The 24,561-nt window shown below is 40.3% G+C and overlaps 1 protein-coding gene across 3 annotated transcripts in view; it reads left to right on the top strand.

Annotated features, from left to right (window-relative positions):
• Nucleotides 1-2,016: 2,016 nt before the first annotated feature.
• ct (homeobox protein, cut) overlaps nucleotides 2,017-24,561 on the top strand; it is a 71,920-nt gene continuing 49,375 nt past the window's right edge. For all 3 annotated transcript variants that reach the window (XM_068301362.1, XM_068301381.1, XM_068301371.1), the window contains exon 1: nucleotides 2,017-3,471. In XM_068301362.1, coding sequence (XP_068157463.1) covers nucleotides 3,349-3,471 — 123 coding nt within the window. In that variant the 5' untranslated portion in view covers nucleotides 2,017-3,348. The remainder of the gene's footprint in view (nucleotides 3,472-24,561) is intronic.

Consider the following 24,561-nt stretch of genomic DNA (forward strand, 5'->3'; position numbering starts at 1 on the left):
ACTTTTAGCCATTTCCCCGCTTTGTCAGGTTCGAAAAAGGGATGGGAAAGGGAGTGGGAACGGGAACGTAAGGGAGGGGAAAACAGTAACCGTAACCCATCCATTGATTGTCAATCATATGAAACTCTCGTGTGTATAAATGAGAAAGAAAGAAAGCTTACACACATGCGAGTGCCAACAAGAAATGGTTGGCTGAAAGAAAAAATCTCTAAGCCATCGCCCACCCCCTTCGCTTCTCTTTCCCTGCAACGACAGCGACGCCAACGACATTAGAGAAGAGCCCGCCGAGTCGTCATCGTCGTAGTCGTTATAGTCGTCGTTTGGTCGAGCCGAGAGAAAGGGCAACCACCTACTACTAATACTACTGCTACTACTACAACAACAACAACAACAAGACGATGACTGCGACTACGAGAGTCTCCTTGCATTCTATCTGCCTGAGTGTGTGGGTTAAGGTTGCCTGCCTTCCTCTGCTCCCAGAGTGCACTTCGATACAATTTGAACTCTTCTTTATGCGATGGGCCAGTTGGGTGGGAAGAGGGTGTTGGACTGTGGAGCGGGGGGAGGGAGGTGGGGATGATTTGTCGAGTTATTATGCTTCGGGAATGAAACAAAACAAAATAAATACCTTCAATGGGGTATTTCATCTATGTTATCCTTGCAAATTTCAATGCAATAAGGACTTTCGATCAATTTTCCATTTCTAATAACCCGAAATAGTTAATAAATAATACCATGATATAGTCATTTCATCTAAAATTTGTTAAATTTCATCAATAATTACAGTTAGAACCGAAGCATGCAATTCCGAAGGACTCTGAGAACTCAACTACTTAACCATGTAATTGAATTAGTTTGTCCCTGACCTTTGTGGGGCTTCAAGCCAAGCTTCCAAGTACACCAACTGAGACTTTAAGTCCTTCCTCCCTCCAGGCCAAGCCAGCCCCCTTCCCTCAGCTAAACACAAAAACAAAACCCAGACACAATAATAATTTCAACTTATCCACCAAAAAACGAAATCCATCCGAAAAAAAAACAACAACAAAATTTACCACCAACAAAAAAGATTAAATGTTTGGAGGAAAAAAACGTGCCACCAAGGCGAATGTTGCGCATCTTTTTCTTTCGCTTCCCCTTCAAGGCATTTTGCACTCAATCTGCAGCTCAATAAGGGAAAAGGCAGAGAAAAGGGGCAGCAGCGCAACGGCAACGGCAAAGGCAACGGTAACGGCAGCAGTGGCAGCAGCATTTTCCTATAAGTTTTTCCCAATAGGAAAAAAGTCTCCCAGCTACAGCTTCAGCGCGCACACGAGTGAGATAGATGGACACAGTCAGTCGGGCCGGTGTTTGCGCGAGCGAGAGCGAGAGAGAAGCACATGGAACAAGAGTTTGAATGAATGAATTTCAATACATGCAACTGACAGCAGTTATCAAAGAAAGAAAGAAAGAAAGAAGGAAAGAAAGAAGCAGCAGCGGCGGCAACTAGCAAGCTGGCAGCAGCAGCAGCGACAGCGACGGCGCAGAAAAATCCAAAAACACAAAAAAAAAAGAAAAAACAACACACACACAGACACACACGAAAAAAACCAGACGCAAACACAAAAATCAAAAACCTATTGAAAGAAATCAAAAGCGATGGGCACGAGCAATTGAGTGTGAGTGCAATTGGTGCTCTCTCTCACACACACTCATATCTCTCGCTTGCTCCCTCGCCGACAGCGTGAGTGTGTGTGTGTGGGGCTCTCTCTTGAGTGTGTGTGAGCGGGGCATTGGCAGCGTTGACGTTGACTGCGACGCGTTTACTCAATGTTGTCTCTGGTTTTATCTCTGCGAGTGCGAGTGCGACTCTGAGTGTGTGTGTGTGTGTGTGTGCGTGAGTGGAAAACGAGCAACTGCGACACGAAGTGCAGTTCGGCTTCGGCAGCTCGCTCACTCCCCATCTCTCTCTCACTCACGCTCTCCTGAGAGGAAATTTTTCCAAATTTTTTGTTCAGTCATCAACTGAATTCGTGACTGGCAACATCGTCCGACAGCGTTGTGCCGTATTTGCTAGGTTGTTGGTTGGTCTACGTCGACGACAACTAACAACGTCGTCTAACCCCAAAGAACGAACGAACGAAGAAGACACGCAGCCAGCCAAAAGGCAAAAGCCAGGCTAAGCAAGAAGTTGCTAGAGTAGCAGTTAGTAGTTGATGGAGACGAGAAGCTGAACACCCGAAATTGAGAATAATCTGTAACAAAACAAAAAAAAAAATCAAATTAAAATTATTAATTTAATTCAAAAGAAAATAAGAAGGAAATATATATATAAAGAGAGAGAGATAGAGAGTGGTGTACCAACAACAACAGCAACAACAACAAGAAGTAAATAATAACTATTAGTTGTTTTTTTTTTTTTTCAAGTGCAAATGAAACAGATGATACAATGTTGTGTGTGTGTGTGCAAGTGTATAAAGTGTAGATGATGAAACATGTGCGAAACAAGTGACAACAACAACAAGAGCAACAAGAGCAACTGCAACTGCAACTGCAACAATATGGCTTAAACCCCTTAAACCCGCCCATCATATGTATCTATATAACATATGTATGTGTGTGTGTATGTGTGTGCATATATATACATACATATATGTATATGCATATGTATATAATTCGCAAAACAAAATCAAACCAATTTCAAATTCAAATTTCATTTAATTGTCAATTAGTTTTGTTGTCCCTTAAAACCGAGATCAAAAGTGATCTGATCTAAAGTGATTTGATCATGGCCATCGTGAAAGCATTAAGGAAGCCGTCGCATCAACAACACCGACAACAACAACAACAACAACAGCATCAACAGCAGCAGCAGCAACAACGATAACAACAATAACAATAACAACTGCAACAACTTAGTGTTTATCTGTGTTAATAACAAGCAAGCGAGCAAGCAAGAGAGATTGAGCTAAAGAAAGAGCGAGAACGAGAGAGAAGAAAAAATCATTTAATTAAACAAAAAAAAAAAAAAAAACCGAAAATTAATTGCAACTGCAACGCAAAATCAAATCAAATTGGCTAATTTTACAAATTTTATGAATTTTTTTGGGCACGTAAAACAACAACAACAACAACTATATTAACAACAACAACAACATCTTTTCACCAATAACAACAACACAATCGACAACGACAACCAAAAGTGTTTATTGCCCAGTTAAAAAGTTATCAATTCTCTCTCACAAGTGCAAGCCAAGTCAAGACAAGACAAAGAAAAGAATATTTGAACTGTAATTACTCTATTTTTTTTGTTGTTTTTGTTGCTTCTCAATTTACAATAATAAAAAACTATATAACGGAAAAAGCCCACGAATGCAGCCAACATTGCCACAAGCCGCTGGGACAGCCGATATGGATCTGACGGCTGTTCAATCAATCAACGATTGGTTTTTCAAAAAGGAGCAAATTTATTTATTGGCACAATTTTGGCAACAGGTAAGTCCTAGTGTTCGAGTGTTGGAAAACACTGTTACAAGGGGTCTCACAAATCAGACGTGAAAGTGTTGCCATTCGATAGTTAGATAGTTGGAGTGACTAGATTAGAACGTGTTGATCAAAGTGTGTGTGAGTTTTAGTTAGATTCAAAGTGGAATGGAAATGATGTGATGATAAACGCAAACTATATCTAAACGGAAGTGTGATTAATATAGACATAGACATTTCAATCGAATCAATAGTACATACATATACATATGTATATGTACTTGTGTTTCTGGTTTCCTTTTTAATTTCCTTTGCTTCTCTTCTATTATTGTTCTTATCAATTTGTCGTTATTTCTTCTCTTGCATTTGTTTTTTTTTTTATCAGCCTTTTATTATGTTTTCTGTTTCTTCTTCCTCTGCAATGAAAATCTACATTCCCACTCCCACTCCTCACTCCATCTCTCTCTCTCACACATTTTCCGACTGCTTAACTTAAGCTAATTGAGTTTGCGTGTTTTGATTTGCTAGTCGCTTATATTATTTAATTTTTTTGTTTTGTTTTTCTGTTTTATTGTTTGTTATTGATTTCTGACAAACATTACACAAAATTTGTTTACAAAATATGCATTAAGTGAGTCCGATTTATTGGTTGAATAAGTTTAAGTGTGCCCTCCACTTCCCTTCCCCTTCCCCAGCCATCTTATTGCATTGCAACAATTTGTCCAAGTTTTTTCACATATTTCATTTTGTTGGGTGATCGCATTGAACTGAAAGTTAATGACAGACACAAGATCAACATGGGCAGACAGATCGACAGACAGACAGACAGACAGAGAAGGGGGGGAGAGACAGACAGTCCTCTTCAGTCCTCTGTTGGGGATATGCAACTGGCAGTCGTCAAAGCCCAGACGAGACGACAATTTGGCCCAATGCCAAACTCTGAACAAATAAGGCGGCAAAAGAATACATACATAGAAGTCGGCATATCGGTATATATATGTATATATATCCATATCCATATCTATATGGTGCATACACTTGCCAAAAGAAACAAAAGACGATCGATCCACCATGAGAAGTTGAACTTTATTTTCGAGAAATTGGCGTAATTCTATGATCTATGTGATTCGGAACTGAAAAGAAAACTCTCTTTAGACATTCGATTGTCACTTGGTGTCCTTTGTTTTTTCGAGTGTATGACAGAATGAAAAAATGCCAGACCGACATGAAAAAGTATGATTTTGCATCTATTCCTATATACATATCTTTCTATATAGTTTGGCAAGTTAATTAGGTTGAAGAAGTTGAAGTTGAGGTTCTTTTTTCTCCCTCTCTCTCTTGCTCTCGCTCTTCGCTGACAGCTGCTGCAACAACAAACGTTTAATTGGAAAACTCTTGCAGAAAAAAAAGAAAAACGAAAAACGAAAAACTCTATAAAGAGACTTCAAGCCAAGTCGAACGACAATAACAACAAGAATAGCATTAGGAATAGAAACAAAAGTTCCCAGAAAATCATATATATACATATATAGAGCGATTGATTTGCAGGAACTCGGACGATTTGGTTTTGCCGTCGGCTTAATATTTTGTGTTTCTTTTTGGTTTTGCATGCTTGGCATGAAATTCAATACAAATGCAAATATTTATGTACAAGAAGATCCAGACCAAATGATTGACTGACTAACTGACTGACTGACTGACTGGCTGGCTGACTGAAGTGAGGAGCACAATTAGTGCAATAAAACTTAAATAAGCAAAACACCGCCCAGAAAAACTAAAGTGCAACAACAACAACAACAACACAAACATTTAACACTAAAACAACAACAACAATGAGAATCTAAAAGTATAGACGAGAATTGCCATACTCTAAGTGATGGAAAACTAAAACAAACTGAATGAAAAGATTTTTGAAACTTGAAACAAATTGAAGGGTATTACCAAAACCACAGAGAGACTATGAGAGAGATAGAGAGAGATAGAAGAACTCGTTAATACTTTAAGATCATTTTCTGTCTTAACGAGCATTTGATTTGTTATTAATGGTAAAAGAGACTCTCAAGAGTTGAATCCAATCGAATTGGAAATTAAACAATAATGAAGACAAATTGTAGACAAATATACAAATTCCAACTAGAAATAAGTGCAACAAAATCGGAAATCAGTCAACTTGTTTTCGAGTTACTTGTAGAAGGCCAAAAGGGACACAGGAAGCAGTTGTTCCTGCTCAATTTCTATATATATACACACAGTTATACACGATTATTAAAAGAGAGAGAGAGAGAGAACGAGAGAGAGATGGAACGAGTGCTGAAAAAACAACAGCTAAATTAAACATATCAATTTGATTAACCAAAAATAGAACTTTATTATACAATTAAACACAAAAAACAGACAGAAATACTGAAATTATTGAGAGACAGAGTCTCCAAAGAAGAGAGAGAGAGATAGGGGGGAAGAGTTCAGTTGAGTTGGTATCTCTCTATGTCTAGCAGCTGTCCAAATGGGGCTTGACTCTTTTTTTTTTTGTTTCGTACTTATTATAATCATCATTCGTTATTATTTTGGTTAATTATCATGATGATGATGATGATGATCATTACCAATTATTTGTACTTATTTTCAAGTACGAATGAATAGGCGAAAAACTGACACAGAAACTCCAAAAAATCGAAGTCAAGAAAAGCTAAAAAAAAAAAAAAATATGAATATGATCGGAATAAAAATTAAAAATTATATATATAATAAATTTCTGCTTAACTTAACAATTAACAGAAGTAGAACACGAAACACTGCTGACCATTTTCATTTCCATAATATCCATATCCGTATATGTGTGATTGTGTGTGTGTGTCCATGTGTGTGTGTGTGTGTAATGCAATCTATAAACTTGACCCATTAACACATCATGACAACGGAATTGATTTTAATGCTGAATTAGCTAAAAAATATCACGAAAACGAAAAAAGAAAAACTAAGAGAACTAGAAAAACTACAGACAAACCACAAAGAAGAAGACAAAAGACAACAACAACAACAACAACAATAGAGTCAAGAGAATTAAACAACTCATGACATTTCGATATAGAAAATGATTCCAATCAACAATCAAACTAAATTTTCATGAAGCTAATTAAGACACTTTGATATAGTTCATGGTATATATCCTATATAGTCATGCGATAACGATTGAAAGACCAATTCGATGATTGTTCCCATACAGATATATATATATATGGGTTTTTTTTTGCTGCTTCCTTTCCGCTTGTTTCATTTTTTGTCTTATCTCCTTTTTGGTTTTTTTCGGTGGTTTTAATCGACAGAGGCACAAAAACCGGTTTCTAAGCAGCAACCACCAGCAGCAGCAGCAGCAGAAACACCAACAACAACAACAACATTGATAGTTTGAAAATGCAAAAAAAGAGAAAAAAAAAGTTTTTATTTCAAATATGGCGGCAATGTGTCTCTTGGTATAAAAAACCATTTGCATATGCCGAAATGAGCAGCAGCCAGTTTGAATTTGTTGTCCGTCCAAGGGGTTGCCAGAAATGTCCTTTAAGCTGTTAGATACACACACAGATGCTAGAGGGAGAGAGAGAGGCAGCGAGAGAAGCTCACACGCCAGATACAGATACAGATCAGATATAATTTCTAAGTGCAAGCTAATGACTCAACATTTTAAGGGTTAAAAATCAAAAAATCAAGCAAGCCAAGCAAACACCCACCCACACACACACACACACACACAACATATAGTCAGTCATTGAATGTTCGATCGTCCAAAGATATGTATGTTAATATAATTAAATTAATTTGTCAGCACGGAAATTAAAACCACGCGGCCCAAACGAACTCGAATTCGAAACGAAATGAAAATCGAACAGCACAAAAACCAAAAACCAAAAACAATTTTCATCAAAAATTTCCATTTGAAGTAAAGACCTAATGGATACCCTATCAACTTTATATCCCTCTCGATTCGAAACGTGTCTAGATTGATTCATTTGGATCATGAATCTATATGCCATGTGACAATAACATGATTATAGGGTAAACTCAAATTGTAATTGTGTGGGTGAGGGAGCGATGATCATTTGAAAATTATTATTAAAAATTGAGTTCATGAACTCATATGTATATACAGAGTCTATACATACATACAAATATGTTGATCAATTTTTATTATGATAGATATATGTATGTACATACATATGTATATACATAGTTTGTATGTATTCATTCGGTCATTCATTCATTCATTAATTAGTTGAATTGTCATGACCAAATTTCCATAGATAGATAATTAGTCTTTGAGCTTTGGGATTTGAAGAAGACTGAGAGAGAGAGAGAGAGAGAGAGAGAGGGTGCAAGTAGTGCGGGGTGGTGGTGGGGTCTAAAAGTTTCAATTGTCATTGCATCATTAATTTTACATCTGCCAAAAACGTAAAGAAGTTGTTGGTAACGGCTCTTTTGTGTCTTAATAACAACTAATTGTCTTTTTATATGCACTTTCGTGTGTGTGTGTGTGTGTGGGGCTCTTCTTCTTCATCATCATCATCATCATCATATTGATGATCGTCTTTTTTGCTGCTGATGTGTTTGTGTACCTGTCTTCCTACTCCTTCTCCGGCATCGTTTGCCTCTCTTCTCTATCTTTGAGTTTGGTCGTGTCGGTCTTTCATCTTCAGTTGTCAGTAATTTGTGCAGCTCAATATATCAGTCGATATCTTATGAGTTTTTAATTTCAGGTTTCTACCATTTGTATAACTCTCCTCTCTGTCCCCCCCCCCCCCATGTCTCTCCGTGTATGTCTGTTGGCCATCAATTTGATTGTTGAGAGTTTTTCCAGCCGGCATACTGAAAAGGACAAATCGTTCAAGACAACAACAACAACAACAAAAGTAACTACAACTACACAAGGAGGATATTGAATAAAATATCATTTTAGGCACGCCCCTTTTGTGTGTGTGTGTGAGTGAGAGAGAGAGAGAGAGATAGAGCGAGATCAAAACCGGACCCTTGCCCTCTCCTTCTCCCACTCTCTGATGATGATGATGAGTTCTTTCTTGACGTTTTTTCTTTCGTTGGTTGTTTTTCTCTTGTTTTTTTTTGTTGTTTTTTGGTTTTTATTGGCAAGAGCGAAACATTTTTGTGTGATCGATACGCATAAATGCAAAAGCTTAAGCTGCTTGGGTCCACATTGGGCACAATCCTCTCCTGCCTTTTGAGTAATGACCAACGCCCGAGGAGTAGTGCACATTAAAAAGGAATCATCATTATTGGCAGGAGAAGAGAAGTTGCATACCTACCTAGGGATTTGATATACCTCTTGCCTGAGAGCCTCCATTAAGAGGCACACACACACAGTGAGTGGGGCCACGATCAAATCGAAAGCTTCAAAAGACTTTGGGTGATGCGATTAGCTGCAATAGCTTCATTAATTACCTTCAAACAGAAGAAGACGAAGAAGAAGACTTATCGATTAATCGATAAATATCTCACCATGTTATCGAAATGTTCTCATAATTGTCTTCTCCTTTCATTGATGTGTTTGAATGAGTTTTCGATTTTGTTGTTTGGTTTTTCATTTAGACACACGCCCACTAGCTGAAGCATCCCCCCCTCCTTCCATCACCGATTAACCCTTCCTTCTTTCTTTTCTTTTCTACTACATACTGCCACTCTCTCTATATATCTCTCTTTCTCTTTCTGACTGACTGACTGGCTCACTGTTCGTCTGTCTGGTTGTTGTTTTTATTATTTTTGGCACGACATGAAAATTAGTTTAGAATATAATTCGCTTTGACTTTGAGTGCTTGTTACGATTTGTTGTTGCTGTTTTTTTTTTTTTTTTTTTTTTTGGTTTTTGTTTTTTTCTTCTGATGGTTTTTCCGTTTTGATTTTTTGTCGAGTTATTGTTGTTGTTGGCCATATTTGTGGTTTATGTTCAATTTGTTGTTATTGAAACATTTTATAGTTTTCGGGGATTTGTAATCAAAAGCAACGGTGTGGGGGGGGGGGGTTATTTAGATGAGGCTAGGTCATTACCCCCACCCCCTTCGAATTGATCTCTGGTCACCCTAATAAGACAGCTGCACATATTTCTGCCATACATACATACATATGTATATCCATATCATCGTTTACATAATCCTGGAAACCTGTTTATATCTTGAAGCGGCAATCTTCCTTGAACGAGTGTAAATGATTTCGAGGGATATTCGATTTCGAACTCGATTAATTCACTGCGTCATAAGATTTTTGGTTTGACCAGAAAGGCGAAACAGCCTAGCGGTCCTGTCCCCTTTCTAGAGGCAACAAGGAATCCTGTTGGGCTGTTGGTTTTGGGTGGTTGCAAAAAGGGTTCAGGTTTTTGTATCGGGGTTGGGCATTGGTTTTGATTACGGCAATGGCTTTAGTTTTTACTTATGTGTATCTATTGTATGATCATCTCCCTTCCATAACCCTCTCTCCCTCTCCCTCTCTCTCTCTGGAGTACTCTGTATTATTGCCCAGCCAGTTTGTCAATTGTCAGCCGGGGCGCGCCTGTTCGCTATAATTTATCAGTTGGTATGCAAATGAGTTTGATTTATTCAATGAGCTGAGCACAATTTCAGTATTTTGTATTTCATTTTTTTTGCTATGTATTTTTGGGAAATTATAAAAAAAAACAAAAAAAAAAAAAAAAAAATTATATATTTGATGTGCGACCCTTTTTTTAATTTTTTTTTTTTGATTTGGTGGACAGCTGGGATAAATCTGGTTTAGGCTCCCAGTTTGTTGCTGCCTCTGCCTCTGCTGCTGCCGCTGCCGCTGCTGTTGCATGCTACAAAGCAAATCAACGCTGCGGCTCATTGCAAGGCAACAGACGTAAAAAACTGAAAATGAGAGAGGAAAAACAGGAAAATAAAAATGAAACAAAACTAAAATATATCTGGTGGCATATGCGGCAAACAGGAGGAGTAGAAGGAGGGAGATAGAGGGAAGGAGTGTATGTAAAATAAAAACATATTTATGTATCTTGCGTCTCTCTCTCTATCTCTCTCTCCCTGTGTGTGTGTGTGTGTGTGTGCCCCACTCAATCATAAAGCATTGGCAGGCGTAAATCAAATCAAGTAGCAACGTCTCCCCGACTGCATGTTGCACGCACCGCAAACGGCAACAACAACAACAACAATAAAGAACCATATGAAGATGATGATGATGAAGAAGAGGAAGAAATATCAAGAAGACTGCAAGACGATTATGCGACGGCTACGCTCAGACAATGATTAAGTAGGCAAAATACTCAACGTTACTTTGTGCGCCGCAGCTCTTCTTTCTCCCTTTTCTCACCCTCTCTCTCACTCTATTCTCATTCCCGTTGTTGTTGTGGCATTTCTTCGCCCCCTCCCCCTCCCCCCTCCCCCCTTTTTTATGTTTTTAATTATTACCGTATATACATACATATTCGTCTTTAACTTTGTCTGTGTGAAAAAGTCGAGACAAACCGAACCGAACCGATCCTGTTCAGACAGCGTCCCGGGCATGGGGCATGGAGCATGTTGCAACTCACTCGTTTTCAGCGAAATGGCGACAATGAGAATTCTGAAAATCTATCAAAAACTTTGACGATCCATGTGCATCTCTCTCTCTCTCTCTCTGTCTCCCTCCTAAAACTGGCTCTTGAAATCAATCCATCAATAAGTAAATCCCATATGCAAAAATATATATCTTTGCTAGATGATTTTTTTGGGGAATTTTGTAATCGTAGCATCATCATCATCATCAACAACAGTCCACACCACTTCAGACATTCTCAGGCATAGAGATTCCGATCGGGGGTCTCAAGTTTTCTTCTTCAGTTTTTGTTGGTTTTTTTTCGTTCAAGAGTTCGATTTTTAAAGAAGATCTTTTCTGATGAGACAGTTTAGATAATACTTACGCCTACACATACACAATAAAATGGAATTCTCACAGCAAAGTCTCTACCCTATCCTATATGCCATTCCATCCCCATCCCCATACCCATTCCATCTTGTGATGTGCTATCCATCGAATTTGTTCATTGTGCTGACGCTGCTTTTTGAAGTATGAACGACAAGTTCTTGTGACGTAGCTGGCACTGCTGTTGCTTCTTCACCAGCAACAGCAACAACAACAACAACAAAATAATGCTTAAACATATGAATTATTATATAGATCAGCTGCACAACAACAGCAACAAAAGGGGGACAGCGACAACTACTTGAGCTTGTTCGATGTTGGGTTTCTTTTTTTTTTTTTTTTTTTTGTATTCACTAAATACTTTTGGCTGTTTAGCCTCTCAAGAGACGGAGGACGGTCTGACGGTCGGATGGATGGAACAGACTGAGACAGACAACTGGCAAGCAAACGATCAATGTGATCAATCGTGCTTCAATTTTTCTTATGTCTCTCTAACACAAGACTTTGTCTTGTAGTATTAGTAAGTCTCATTTGCTCAGCGGAAATCTTTTGTCTGTGTGTGTGTGTGTGTGGCGGGGGCAGTTTCAAGTGCTGTATTATTAGCTAGTTCAATTTTTGTTGTTGCGGGCGTCGATCACAGCTACCAACAAGTGGCAGTTGAATGCCGCTAAGTAGCTCACAAAGATAATGGGCAACAGAGCAAAGCAAAGCAGAGCATAGCTTCCATTCCCTTCCCACACTCTAACCCTCCTCCACCTCCACCTCCGCCACCGCACCATGGAAATAATTGAGTGTCAATTATACACACACACACACACACACTCTGTGTGTTGTTTTTTTTTGGTGTTACTTGATGTCAGCTGTTGAAAATATTAGAAAAAAATTATAGGCGTAAATATTATGCATGCATTTTAAGAGAAAGAGCAATGGTGGGGGGAGAAGGGGAAGCACACACTCGCGGGATGTATGTAAAGTAGATATTTCCCTCATATTTTCTTCTTGTTTTTTGTTTAATGTTTGCTAAGAGGGACCTGCTTGGGGTGGGGGGGGCGTTCGGAACGCATTCGTTATTAAATTTATGAGTTGGGCGGGCCGTCGATGGAGGCGCAAAAGTGTCCACATTTATATATATACATCTGTATATATATGTTTTTTTTTTCGTTCAAAATTCCAAAATGATATTTCCAACTGAAAAAGTATGCCTTAAGCAGTTGGGAATTACAAGCAAATGCAAAAAAGGCTTTAACTTCGGATTGTCAGTGTTTGTTGGCAATTGGCCTAGACTAGTCTACAAAAAGCAGTCTCTCCTCAAGCCAAAAAGAATGTGCCACATGCAAGTAGTGTTGGTTGTTTCTTCTCATTTCGGGTGGTGGGGGGGGGTTTCTTTATTATTATTTCTGTTTTTGTTGTTGTTGTTTTTGTTTTTGTCATGCCATAAAATCAAATTGCACTTGTTGGCAGCCATCGTTGTCGTCAGCGTCAGTGTTCGTCACCGTATTCCCACTTGGGGGACGGACCCGGATCCCATCCCGGGAACCCAGTATGTCTGTGTGTGAGGTAGAGAGGAGGCTGACTACGACTGGGAAACATTGGGTGTGTGTGTGTGTTTGTGTGTGTGTGTGGAACAGGCTAATAAAAATTTTCGCTGCTGCCATATCGAACGACATAAAAACTGATCGACAACGACAAATATAAACTTTGTGCGGCGGGTTGGCGATATTTTGCTTCGTTTTTTTTTTGTTGGTTTGGTTTTGGTTTGGTTTGGTTTTGTTTCATTTTCATTCTTTTTGGGCGGCACAAATAATGTCCACAACTGTCTCTGGTTCTCTGTGTGTGCTACTCTCTGGCTGGCCTGGCCTGGCCTGGCTGGTGTTGTTGTAAATTTTAATGATCTGTCATTTCGATTTATTTTATTTTCGAAAACAACCCGCGAGATACAAACACACACACACACACACACTCACTCTCGGCGGGGAGACAAAAGAAACGCAGGCAGGAAAGAGGCCTGAGTCGATTCGATCGACCGGCAGCGCACGTCAGCTGCATATTAAATTAAAAGGTATTATATTGTACTAAATCTATATATGTATATATCCATCTATCTATGTATAATAGACGATGGGGGGGACAGCAGCAGCAGCAAGAAGAAGAGGCGATGCGAGAGGTGAAGCGAGTTCGATAAAAATATCACACATCGATAGAATTTGAATTTGATTTTTCAGCTTTGGCATAGTTTCGGTATGTTGTTGTTGTTGTTGTTGTTGTCGTTGTGTCCCATTGTTTCTTTGGATGGGAACTAGAGCGAGCGAACAAGCAAACGGCGGGCTGCGGCTTTTTGGGGGCCTTTGTTCAAAAACATTCTTATAGACACTTTTTCACATGACACACACACACGCACACACACACCCATCTATAGAGCCATCATCATGATCACGTTGATGATAATGACGATGATATTTTCTGGCTTTTAATTTATTTGTTTTTTTGATTTCACAATATTTCGATCGACCGAGAAAATAAATTTTCACAAATTTTCTCAAAAAAAACAACAACAAAAAAAGGCAAACGGAGGTGATTAAACAAGAAACAAAAAGAAAGCAAAGTTGCCATCAAATTTGTATATCCACTTAGCATAGAAACAGATATAGATACAGATACAGATATATATACAAAATCGGATATATATACATACATGTGTCTATATTTTAGTCTTTTGTAGTGGTATCAGTTGCTGAAAATTTGTGACAATTTTTCTCGATTGCCAATAGACGTGCTTTTCTTTCTGTGTGGGCGTTTTTCCATTGTCTACACTCAAGTTGTGCGTGTGTGCTTGCCTGTGTGTGTGTGTGTGTGAGTGTTAAGCCACCTCTTTTAGTTAATTTGTTGAAAATTTATTTCCACTAATTTTAAACATAAATTTTTCTTTGCATAACATTTCAATTGACCTTGCTGACAAAGAAATTCTAAAAAAAAACCTACTTACTTTGTGTGTGTGCGTGTGTGTGTGTGTGTGTGTGTTGGGTATAGAAACAATCTGATCGGAAGTTTAGCAACTTCATTATAGCTTTAGTTTATCACATAAACGTTTAATAGGTCATAAAATTCATCGTTCTTGAGGGTAAATGAGTAGCAGGGCAAACACTCACTATCAGAGACCTCCAGCCTACCCACACACACACAGTCTCCTCCACCCCTAGCTCATAATTGGCAAGCACTGATAGTGCCCCCCCCCACACACGCACACACTAACAGTATTCTCCCCTAATTATGAGTAGTGTCTCCATTTCTTGTCTAGGAAAACTTTTGCCGCACTTTTTAATTGCCTCCAAAAAATATATATTTTTGCCATTCCATCATACGACAAGGGGGAGGAGGGAGGGGAGAGATTCGATATAGATAGTAAATTTCTATTGAATTTCTATCCTCCCATACCCCACCCCCACCCCCCAGCATTTATGAAGTCATAATTTTTCTGTCATATCATCATCATCATTGAAGATCGGTTTCAGCTGATAAGTCGGGTCTCTTTACCAGGAAGGCAAAATAAAGGAGCCAAAAGGCCACACTTAAGTGGCCTGTCAAATATGTTGTTGTTGTTGTTGCTGTTGTTGGTGGTTTTCTATTTTGCTTCTCATCTGTTGTTGTTGTTTGATTTTAGTTGTTTATACAAATTCAAGTGTTTAATTTGAAAGAAAAAGAGCATTCAATGTAATTGTACAATGATGACCAGATGACCAGAGAGATAAGCAAAGAGTTCAAAAGGTTCATCATAATTAGAGATTTCACGAAATCGATTTCAATGCGCCGATTGTTATCGATAGTTGCTCATCATCGAAGGACATTCGCTAGCTAAAGTCATTAACCCCCCCCATGACAAATACATGAAACTCACATATGTATGTGAATGTATGCAGGCGTATGTGTGCGTGTGCGTGTGTGTAGTATAGTATTGCATAGTTATAGGCGCACACAGACATTAACTGCTTTAAGTTGCTTGTTGCCGCAGTCAGGCCTCCCGCCACCCCGCCCCCTTCTTTTGCCTTCTTGCCACATACAAAACTATGCCAAAAACTTTCAAGGACATGCCCACTGCACACACACACACACCCGTACACCCGTACACCACATATGCATTCGTTTCTCTCACTCGCTCTATCTCTCTGTTTGCCTCAGTCTCACTCTGGCTCTTTTTGGCTGCTGATTTTTGTTCATTCGCCACCGCAAAACGTGCGTAATTAAAACTGTGTGTGTGTGTGTGTGTGTGTATGTTTTGGTGTGCAAAACTGTTGCTTGTTGTTGTTGTTGTTTTTAAAGCAGCAGCCAAAAGTAGTGAGCAAAGTATTGGGCTGCCATTTTATGTTGAAGTTGCTCAAGGACGTGCGGCAACCAACAACGTCAACAAAGGAGCCTTTAAAAATATGCTAAAACACTCACACACACACACACATATTTTGCCTGCGCCTTACACTATGCTATAGTCACACACACACACACAGAGTGAGAGAGAAAGGCACGTATACATATACTTTTCTTTAAATTTAATTTCTTTTGCTAGTTGTGTGTGTGTGTGTGTGTGTGTGTATGTCGACATTGGTCGTCGGTCGGCTTTTGCTTAGAATTTTCGTTATTGTTTGTTGTCTGAGGTTAGTTTTCACTGCCGTCGTCATCGTCATCATCATCATCATCATCATCATGAACAGCAGCAACAGCAACAACAACAACAACATCATCGTAGTCGACGTCGTCGTCGTCGTCGTCGTCGCCTCTTGGCACATTTTCTCTGCGCGCCTTTTTACTGTTGGCTTTAATTAGAACATTTCACTCTTTGCCTTGTGCCTTGTGCCTTGTAGTTGTTGCCGCCGCCTGCTTTTTTGCTGGGGCAACAGTTGGGCGGCTTTAAGTTTAGACAGCCACAAGCCAGGCAGGAGTCAGGCTAGCTGCCTGCCAGACTCAATGCCCCTTTTCGTGTTTTTTTTTTTTGTTTCTTGTGCTTCTTTTTTAATCGCATTGAAATTGAAGCAAAGTCGCTGGCAACACTTTGTCGTCGTCGTCGTCGTCGCGACGGGTTATCAGCAGCTAAATAACCCTTCTAAGTTCACTTTTGGGCCTTGGTCTAGGGGATGTGAGGGGTTCATTTTACCCAAAAACAACACAAAACATAGAAAACACCAACCAGAAAATGTTGTGCTTGGGAATGCCCAACAAAATGTTGCCACAAAATATTTAAACAACTTGGGCCATGTTGGGGCTAAGCTGGTCGGTCGGTTGGTCAAGCGGCATAGTTCGAATACCTTTCGTCTTGTTGGAAATGTGTATATATACTCTATATAATCTGGCAATTTAATCAATATTTAATTTTTTTCTATTTCCAGGTATGTAAACTCCAAAGTCCTAAGATGTGAATCAGTAAGTAAAGTAGTCTACGATTAAAGTTGTTAGGTCGAAACGATGATTTCTTAGAGATTTGCTATCGATATCGATAACAATAGACATTAACTTGGCTAAATGAGTAATTAGCTCAGAAGTTTAACATCTGTTAAAGTTGTGTATCCCATTTCAAGTCCACATCCCTCCACAAGTACCCTTAGATGATGTATGAGGCCTTACACCTTTAACAGAGAGAGAGAGAGACACAGGCCAAAAATAGAATCGTGTGAAGTTGTCGATCTTGTCACAATATATTGTATATATAGAGAACAGAAAGACAGGCCTTAGAGAGGGAGAGGGAGAGGGAGAGTGTGTGTGCGCGCCTTTAATTAGGTTGTGCGGCGGGGCACCCCTCGAATGTATGGAAGATCAGGAACGACAAGGAAGAGAGCAGATCACAAAGGGGGGCCAAAAAGGAAGTCATTGAGCTATATATTTCATTGTAATTGTTGTTGTTGCTGTTCGTCGGTCGGTCGGTCGGTCGGTTGGTTGGAAACATAAGTCCACATTTTGATTTATATGCACGCCCGCGCATTAAAAAAATACATTTGTGTTTTTTCTTTTCTTCTCTTTTTTTCATGCTTAATATTCTTTTTCTTTGCATTTTCACTTTCCGCTTGCGCTCTCTTCGATTTCTGCCACATATAACTCCAGATGCAAAAAAAAAAAAAAAGGGCTGGCTGACTGAAAATCAAATTAAAAGCCAGCGAATGCATCATTTCATTGTCAGAATTGTCGACGACGACGATGACGACGACGACGACGATGACGATGACTAGCAGCAGCCCTTATGGCATTCAATTTTAATTTGAATTTCCGCTCAACATAAAAACTCTCATGTGTGTGTGTCTCTTGGGGGCGGGGGATCATTGCGACTGTGCCTAATAAATCTATAAAGTGGCAAACGCAAGTACACGCATTATTACTTTGATTTTTTATGATGAAGACAGGAAGCGAGACGAAAAGCCAGAGTCGGATTCGAAGTCGAAGTCAGAGAAGACGGAGAACATTCGTAGGTCTACCCACACACACACACACACACACACACACACAGAGTCACATAGTCACAGAGTAGTTGAGGAATTTAAGAATAACAATAAAAAGTATCTGTATCTATATCTGTAACTGAATCGAGAGGGAGAGAGAGAGAGAGAGAGGGCGAGATCTATTAGTTAGTTAGTTAGCTACTGTGTTTTGTGTGTCTCCATCTCTGTTACTCACTCTTCTTATGCCTTTTGTTTCGTCGCGTTGATGATTGCTTTGATTTGGTTTGGTTTGGTGGTTTTTGTTGTTGTTTTTTTGGCTTTCAATTTATTTTAGACTTCCGTTTGTTCTACATTGACATGCTCTCTGTGTGAGAGTCGACATCATCGCCAGCGTCATCGTCATCGTCAAATCGAATTCAATTAAGTGGCTTTCCGCCACCACGTCCGCTCCCCCGCCTTGTCTCGTCTCGGCTCGTCTCGCTGACTATCTATCCAACTATCCGAACTGATTTACCAGTTAAACGCAACACTTTTTCTGCCTGTTTTCGGACCAAGACCAAGCCAAAGAGCACAGAGAGGCAGGCAATTGATCAAACTAATGATTATTATCTAGACATAGCCGGACGACAGGCAGACAGACAGACGGACAGAGAGACCAAGCGACCGAACGACCGATCAAATGAACGACTGACTTTTGCCTGAGTTGATGATTTAAGTCAACTTAGCTGAGCTTATTGTAAAGATTGTGTAAAATCACCGGATGTTTTAAATCTGTAGAGAAAACCTCGGCAGAAGCTGAAAAGATCGACAGATAGATAGATAGATACATGCCCAAATATATAATATTGTATACATATTTCCAAGAAGATTGCTAATTTCTTGATATCTACACGGTTGATTGCCTCATAGCTAATAGGTAATAGTTTTTTGTGTGGACCGAAGGCCATCCATCCATCCATCCATCCACACTTTGGCCAGCAACTTGCAAGAAACTTCATCATTATGCCCGTACAGTATGTATTAGCAGAGTGGGATAGTAAGAGGGGAGTGGGTGGTGGTGGTGTTAGGCAAAAGGCAATTTATTGCTTGCCCTCTATGCCATGTACGCCAAAAGCTATTCACCAGCTATTTGCTATTCCTTGGCATAGTTGCTCCTGCTCCTGCTCCTCCATATACCAGCGTCTATATAATACATAGTACTCTACCTATTGCATTCGTATATATCGTATCGTATCGTATCGTATCGTATGTATGTATTCCCCACTCTATATAGAAAATCCTGCAAAAATCCTGCGCGCGCTCAAAAAAGAAATAAATTTCTTCTTATATGCCGCGGGATTCTTTTTCTTTTATTTTTTTTTCTCTTCCATTTTCGTTCTTTTTTTTTTTTTTGCCTGATTTTTATTTCTGCTAACGCGCGCAATCAAGAACAGGAGCTATAGGAGCCATAACCCCCACCTAACTCCCTACCTCCCCTAACCAACCAACCAGCACACACAGACAGTCACACACACACACACACACACCAGCAGAGAAACAGATATAGACACCCCCTACGAGAAGGTTTTTTTTTTGTTCGCCATTTTTCTCGTCTTTTTCTTTCATTTCCATTTATTTTATCTTCTGTTTTGGTCGTTTTTTCTTCTTTTACACATATCGGGAAATATCCTTGAATCGAAATATACGGCTCCTCCTTTTCAGTCAACCCCCAAAAGCTCCGACGCCCACCCCTCATGAAAATCTATACACATTCGACGAGCGTCAGAAAGAAACAGCAGCCAGTTATAAAAAAAAAGAAGAAAGACAGATGGAATGAAAGAAAGAATGAAAAGGAGGAAAGAAAACGAAACCCGAAAGTGAAGATGAAATGAAATAAAGCAGGCATCCACAAGCAGCAGCAGCAGCAGTGGGGGGGAGTAGGAGGAAGACCGAGGGTAGAGTGGATAATAGGTTGCGGGGCATTGTTGGAGGGGAGGGGTGGGGTGCAAAAAAAGTCAGATAAAAATAGGGAGCGCATAAAAATTGGCAGCAGTTTGGGGCAGACAACATCGCAGACAAGCAAACTTTTCTCTCCCAAACACACACACACAGAGAGACACAGACACCAACACAGACATAGACACAGACTCTAGACAGGAGGAACCGTTGAGGCTGCTGCTGCTTTTGCTGTTGCTGGTGGTGTTGGTGCTCCTCCTGATGATGCTGCTGCAAAGTTGCTTGCCTCGTCTCGGCCAAAGCGACAAATGTGAAAGGACATTGTCGTCGTCCTCGTCCTCGTCGTAGTCACTCGTTCTCGTTCTTGTCTCGTTGCTGTTCGTTGCTCGTTATTACCACGACCAACGATGGCTGTTGTTACAATCATGTATTTTTTTCCATCTCTCTGTGTGTGTGTGTTTGGGTAGTTGTAGTGGCTCCCGTCTCCATGTCCATTGTGAGTGAGTGCGTCGACACTGAACTCCTCTCATACGAGAGACCTCTTAGTTATCGTCATCAGCGTCATCCCTAACCTTAAAATGCCGATTTCTTGTGGATTCCCTAGAACGATTATCGACAATAATCAAACATTTCGATAACTTATCGTTCCTAGAACGATTTTCTCCCAAGCAAAAATCAATTAAGCTCCAAAGTACTTACGTGTCTTCTCTGCAGTGCCCTTTCCATTTCTTCTTCTTCACACACACGACTTACTCTTGGTGGCTCCTACCCATTTACCGTCCCAGACACGGCTCCTTCAGCAGGCGGCTCTCGGCTTTTACCAACACCAACAAGTTGTATATAACTAACGACGACAAACGACGCGTAGTTCTTTTTCCTTTTTCCCTTTTCTATTTCCATTTTTTGTGTGTGTTTTTCTTCTTTCTTTCTTTCTTTTTTTTTGCTGTCGCGCCCCAATGTCCTTGTCTGTGTGTGTGTGTAGGGAGGGTGATGGGTGGCGGGTGCTGGCGTAGGGGTCCTGCCATTTTCGTACGTTTCGTTTCGATTCGTTTTGCTCCGGTATTTATCGACCAATGATATTGGAAATATGTCAGAGATGCGCACAAGGAAGGAGCCAGCCCGGGCGAGTTGCGCTTCGTTCGGTTGGGTTGTGTCCTCGTGGCAATATGTGAAGTATAGGAAGTAAAGAGGAACAGCAATAGCCATACCATTCAGAGGATAGGGACACATGGAAGCCTTAACGTTTTTTTTTTTCCACCTCCCACACGTCCTCACCCAGTAGTCCACCAGTCCAGCATCCATTGCCATTTCCATTTTCATTCATTTATCCATCCCTCGTTCACCGCACACGCCCCATTTTGTTTTGGTTTTTTTTTTTTGCCTGTGTCATTTTGATTGGAAAATCGTACGCAATTGGAAATTTTTGCTATTGGCTAAACGTTCGATACGCACACACACAACGACAGCCAAATACACACTCGCACTCACACTTACACTCACAGAGAGACTCACTCACTCACTCACACACACACACGCTCAGCTTTATTATGGAAAATCAATCAGCGGCAGAGCAGAAGAGGGGCAAAAGAAAAAAACCAACACACAAACACATGGATGGAAATGAAAATGAAATAGGGGAAAAAATGTAACTCAAGTACTCTCACCGCAGCGACAACGGCTCTCGCTCTCTATCTCTCTCACACTCTTTTCTGCTCGTTCGCTCACTTTCTGCAGACTGCAAGAAGTGCAGCAGCAGCAGCAGCAGCAACAACAACAACAGCTAGAATGAAAAAAAAAAGAACGCTACCTCGAAACCACTCGAAATAATGCTCAATATCGAAACGAGCCATTGAGTGGAAGAGAACCAAAGTCCCAAAACCAGTGAGAGCAAGAGAGAAAGACAGTAAACAACGGCGTGGAGCGAGAGAGAGTGCGAGAGTGTTTGTGTGCGAGAGAGTGAGAGCGAGAGCTGCGGTCCCGGTTGCAGCTGATAAGACACACACACACAGCAACTCGTGAGTGCGCGTCGTCGACTCGCCGTACATGTGTGTGTGTGTTCAATGTATGTTCGATACCAAAAAAAAAAAAAAAAAGAAGAAATTGAAACGTTAGCGGGGGAAGGGCGGAGCAAAGCAATTGCTGCGACGCTTGCAGGTTCGACAGTCACTATTCGCCTTGCACATTGAGTTGAGTCCGTTTTTTGGTCGTCGCAGAGAGAAACTGACTCATGTGTGTGTGTGTGTGTGTGTGTGTGTGTGTGCGGACATCGACTGCGTCGCCGTCGTCGTTGTCGTTGTCGTCGTCATCATGAACATCATATATAGATAGATTTTTAACAAACCTGATTGGATGTTATTGACTGGCAACACACATACACACCACCCCGATAGCGATGATTCGTTCGCCTGCCCTGACTGGCTTACACTCACACACACACACACACACACACACACAAGTGTGCGTCGTGTGCATGTACATATAATGTTGAATATTGACAAGTGGGTTCGGTTTCGACCAGGAATGGGGGCTGCTGCTGTTGCCCCCTCCCGAATAGGAGTTTCCATAGGGGTTGGGGGAGATGCGCGCCAATGGCAACATGTATGTACACACACACACACACGCACCCATACACCCATACACTGTATCGGGTAGTTCTTTTCATACATTCTAAAAGGTAACGACAATTTATTTCATTTACTGAATGAATCACGAAATTTGCTTCAATACGAAATACCTTAAAACTGATTCACAGAAAAATGTTCATACTGATTCATTGAAAACTCATTCGTGAGGATCCTTGACATATCGAGTAACTATTGACTCATTGACTTATTGAGAGGTTTGTGAGGTCCTTTATACTTTTTTTTGGTTGATCATTTCTAAAAATTAAAGTTAGAATTCGATCAACTTAAGTTAAGCTATCTACCTAAAATTAAAGTCTGTTACTATATATAATATAGGGATTAAAGATTTGAGTGTGTGTATATAAGAAGCCATTTGGACACCAATCACAAGTCGATGCCCAAGCTCTCATTCTCTTTGCCGGGGGTATATAACGAGAAATGGGCAGAGAAAGGCGTTGCCAATAATATTGAAAATCATCCATATAAAGCACTCGCACTTACACACACACACACACAGATGGAATGTATATATATATATATATATAGGATGTATGTATGTATGTATAAGCAAAAAGGTTAACAGCTTTTCGTGCTCGTCTCGTGGCTGCGCTGCCTTTTTTTTTTTCGCTCCCTACACACACACACACTCACACTAACACACACATGTACTTTGGGGAGCAGCAGCCAGCAAGCCGGCTCACTCGTGCGTCGCTTCGTCGTCCAATCGAATTCAATTGACGCTCAATTTTTATGTACAGAAGAGAAAGTACGACCAAAAACCAAAAAAAAAGGAAGAAAATTGGTTTTTTCTTATATATGTACATACATATACGCATACATATACATCTACATACATATGTATGTACATATAGAAAGATGAAGGTAGAGCTTTCCACAACTCTTAACTTTCAACACTCGGCAAAAGAATTTCACTCAACTGCTCCTGCTGCTGCCAATATGTGTTATGTCCAGTTCAGTTCAGTTCAGTTCAGTCCAGTCCTCGGTCCTCGGTCCTTGGCCCCCATTGGGGAGCAACACCCAATCACCAAAACCACCCTAAAAAACTCAACCCCACCAACAACACAAGCAGCATAAAAAAAGGGACACGAAGAAAAAAATCAAACCAATCCAATCCAATTTGATATTTTTTCCACAAAGTTTTATTTTTTATATAAGTTGTCCTCTCCCTTACGCGTTCTCTCTCTCTCTCTCTCGCTCACCCACTCTCTCCATCTCTCTTATTACGTTTGTTTGTTGTTTTTTTTTTCCTTTCGTTTGTGACGTTGTCCTTTTCTATCAATATGTAGAAAAAAAGAAGAAATATTGGAAAAAAAAACACCAACCGCACTTTCACTCAAACGGAGAAAGATAGAAAGAGAGAGAGAGAGAGAGAGAGAGAGAAAAGGACCCCCAGATACTTAAAGCCTTAAAGCTAAGCTAAAGGAACGTCAAATCCCTAACCCCGAACACCGAATACTCATCATCCCCCTCGCCACCAGCGTCTCATAGAATTCAACAACCGAAAGCTGGAGAGAGAGTAGCAATAAAGAGACAGAGAAAGCCATACACAGAGAGAGAGAGAGAGAGAGAGAAATAAAGCGAGTGAAAAATTTCTTCTTTTTTTTTTTGGGGTGAAAAGAAATAAAAAAAAAAATCAACATATATATACACTTATACATATATATTATATGTATATACCCAACATCGATTTCGATTGGGAAGCCATCAACACCAAGCCCCAACAATGAAAGCTCCCCCCCGTCCCGCACCCTTGGCAAGCCCCTCCTGGCCTTTCCTGAACGCTTCGTGTGCGTGTTCGGCAAAATCGCGCGCTCTCTCAGCGCCCTTTAAGCTTCGGGTTTTCTTTTTTTTTTCCTTTTCTTTTCTTTTCATTTATTTTTTTTTCTGTTTTGTCGGTTCGTGCGTTTTGGGGCATTGAATTGTGCAGGGGGGGGATGGACCGATGAGGATGGGGCTGGGAATGGGAATGTGGGCAAATGATGGGTCTGCTGGGGTGTGGAAGGTTGACAAGTTTTATGCCAAAGGCGCCCAACCAGCGTTCAGAGAGAAGGATGACAACGAGCGCCAAGCGAAAGCGTCCCCCATCCTCCCTCCCGAAAATAAAAAAGAAGGTGGAGGACGTCGATATATATGTATTATATACATGTGTAGGGAAAGCAAAAGGAAAAAAAAGAAAACAGAAA

The sequence above is a fragment of the Drosophila tropicalis genome, unplaced genomic scaffold, assembly GCF_018151085.1.
Source record: "Drosophila tropicalis isolate 14030-0801.00 unplaced genomic scaffold, ASM1815108v1 contig_158, whole genome shotgun sequence".
NCBI lineage: Eukaryota > Metazoa > Arthropoda > Insecta > Diptera > Drosophilidae > Drosophila > Drosophila tropicalis.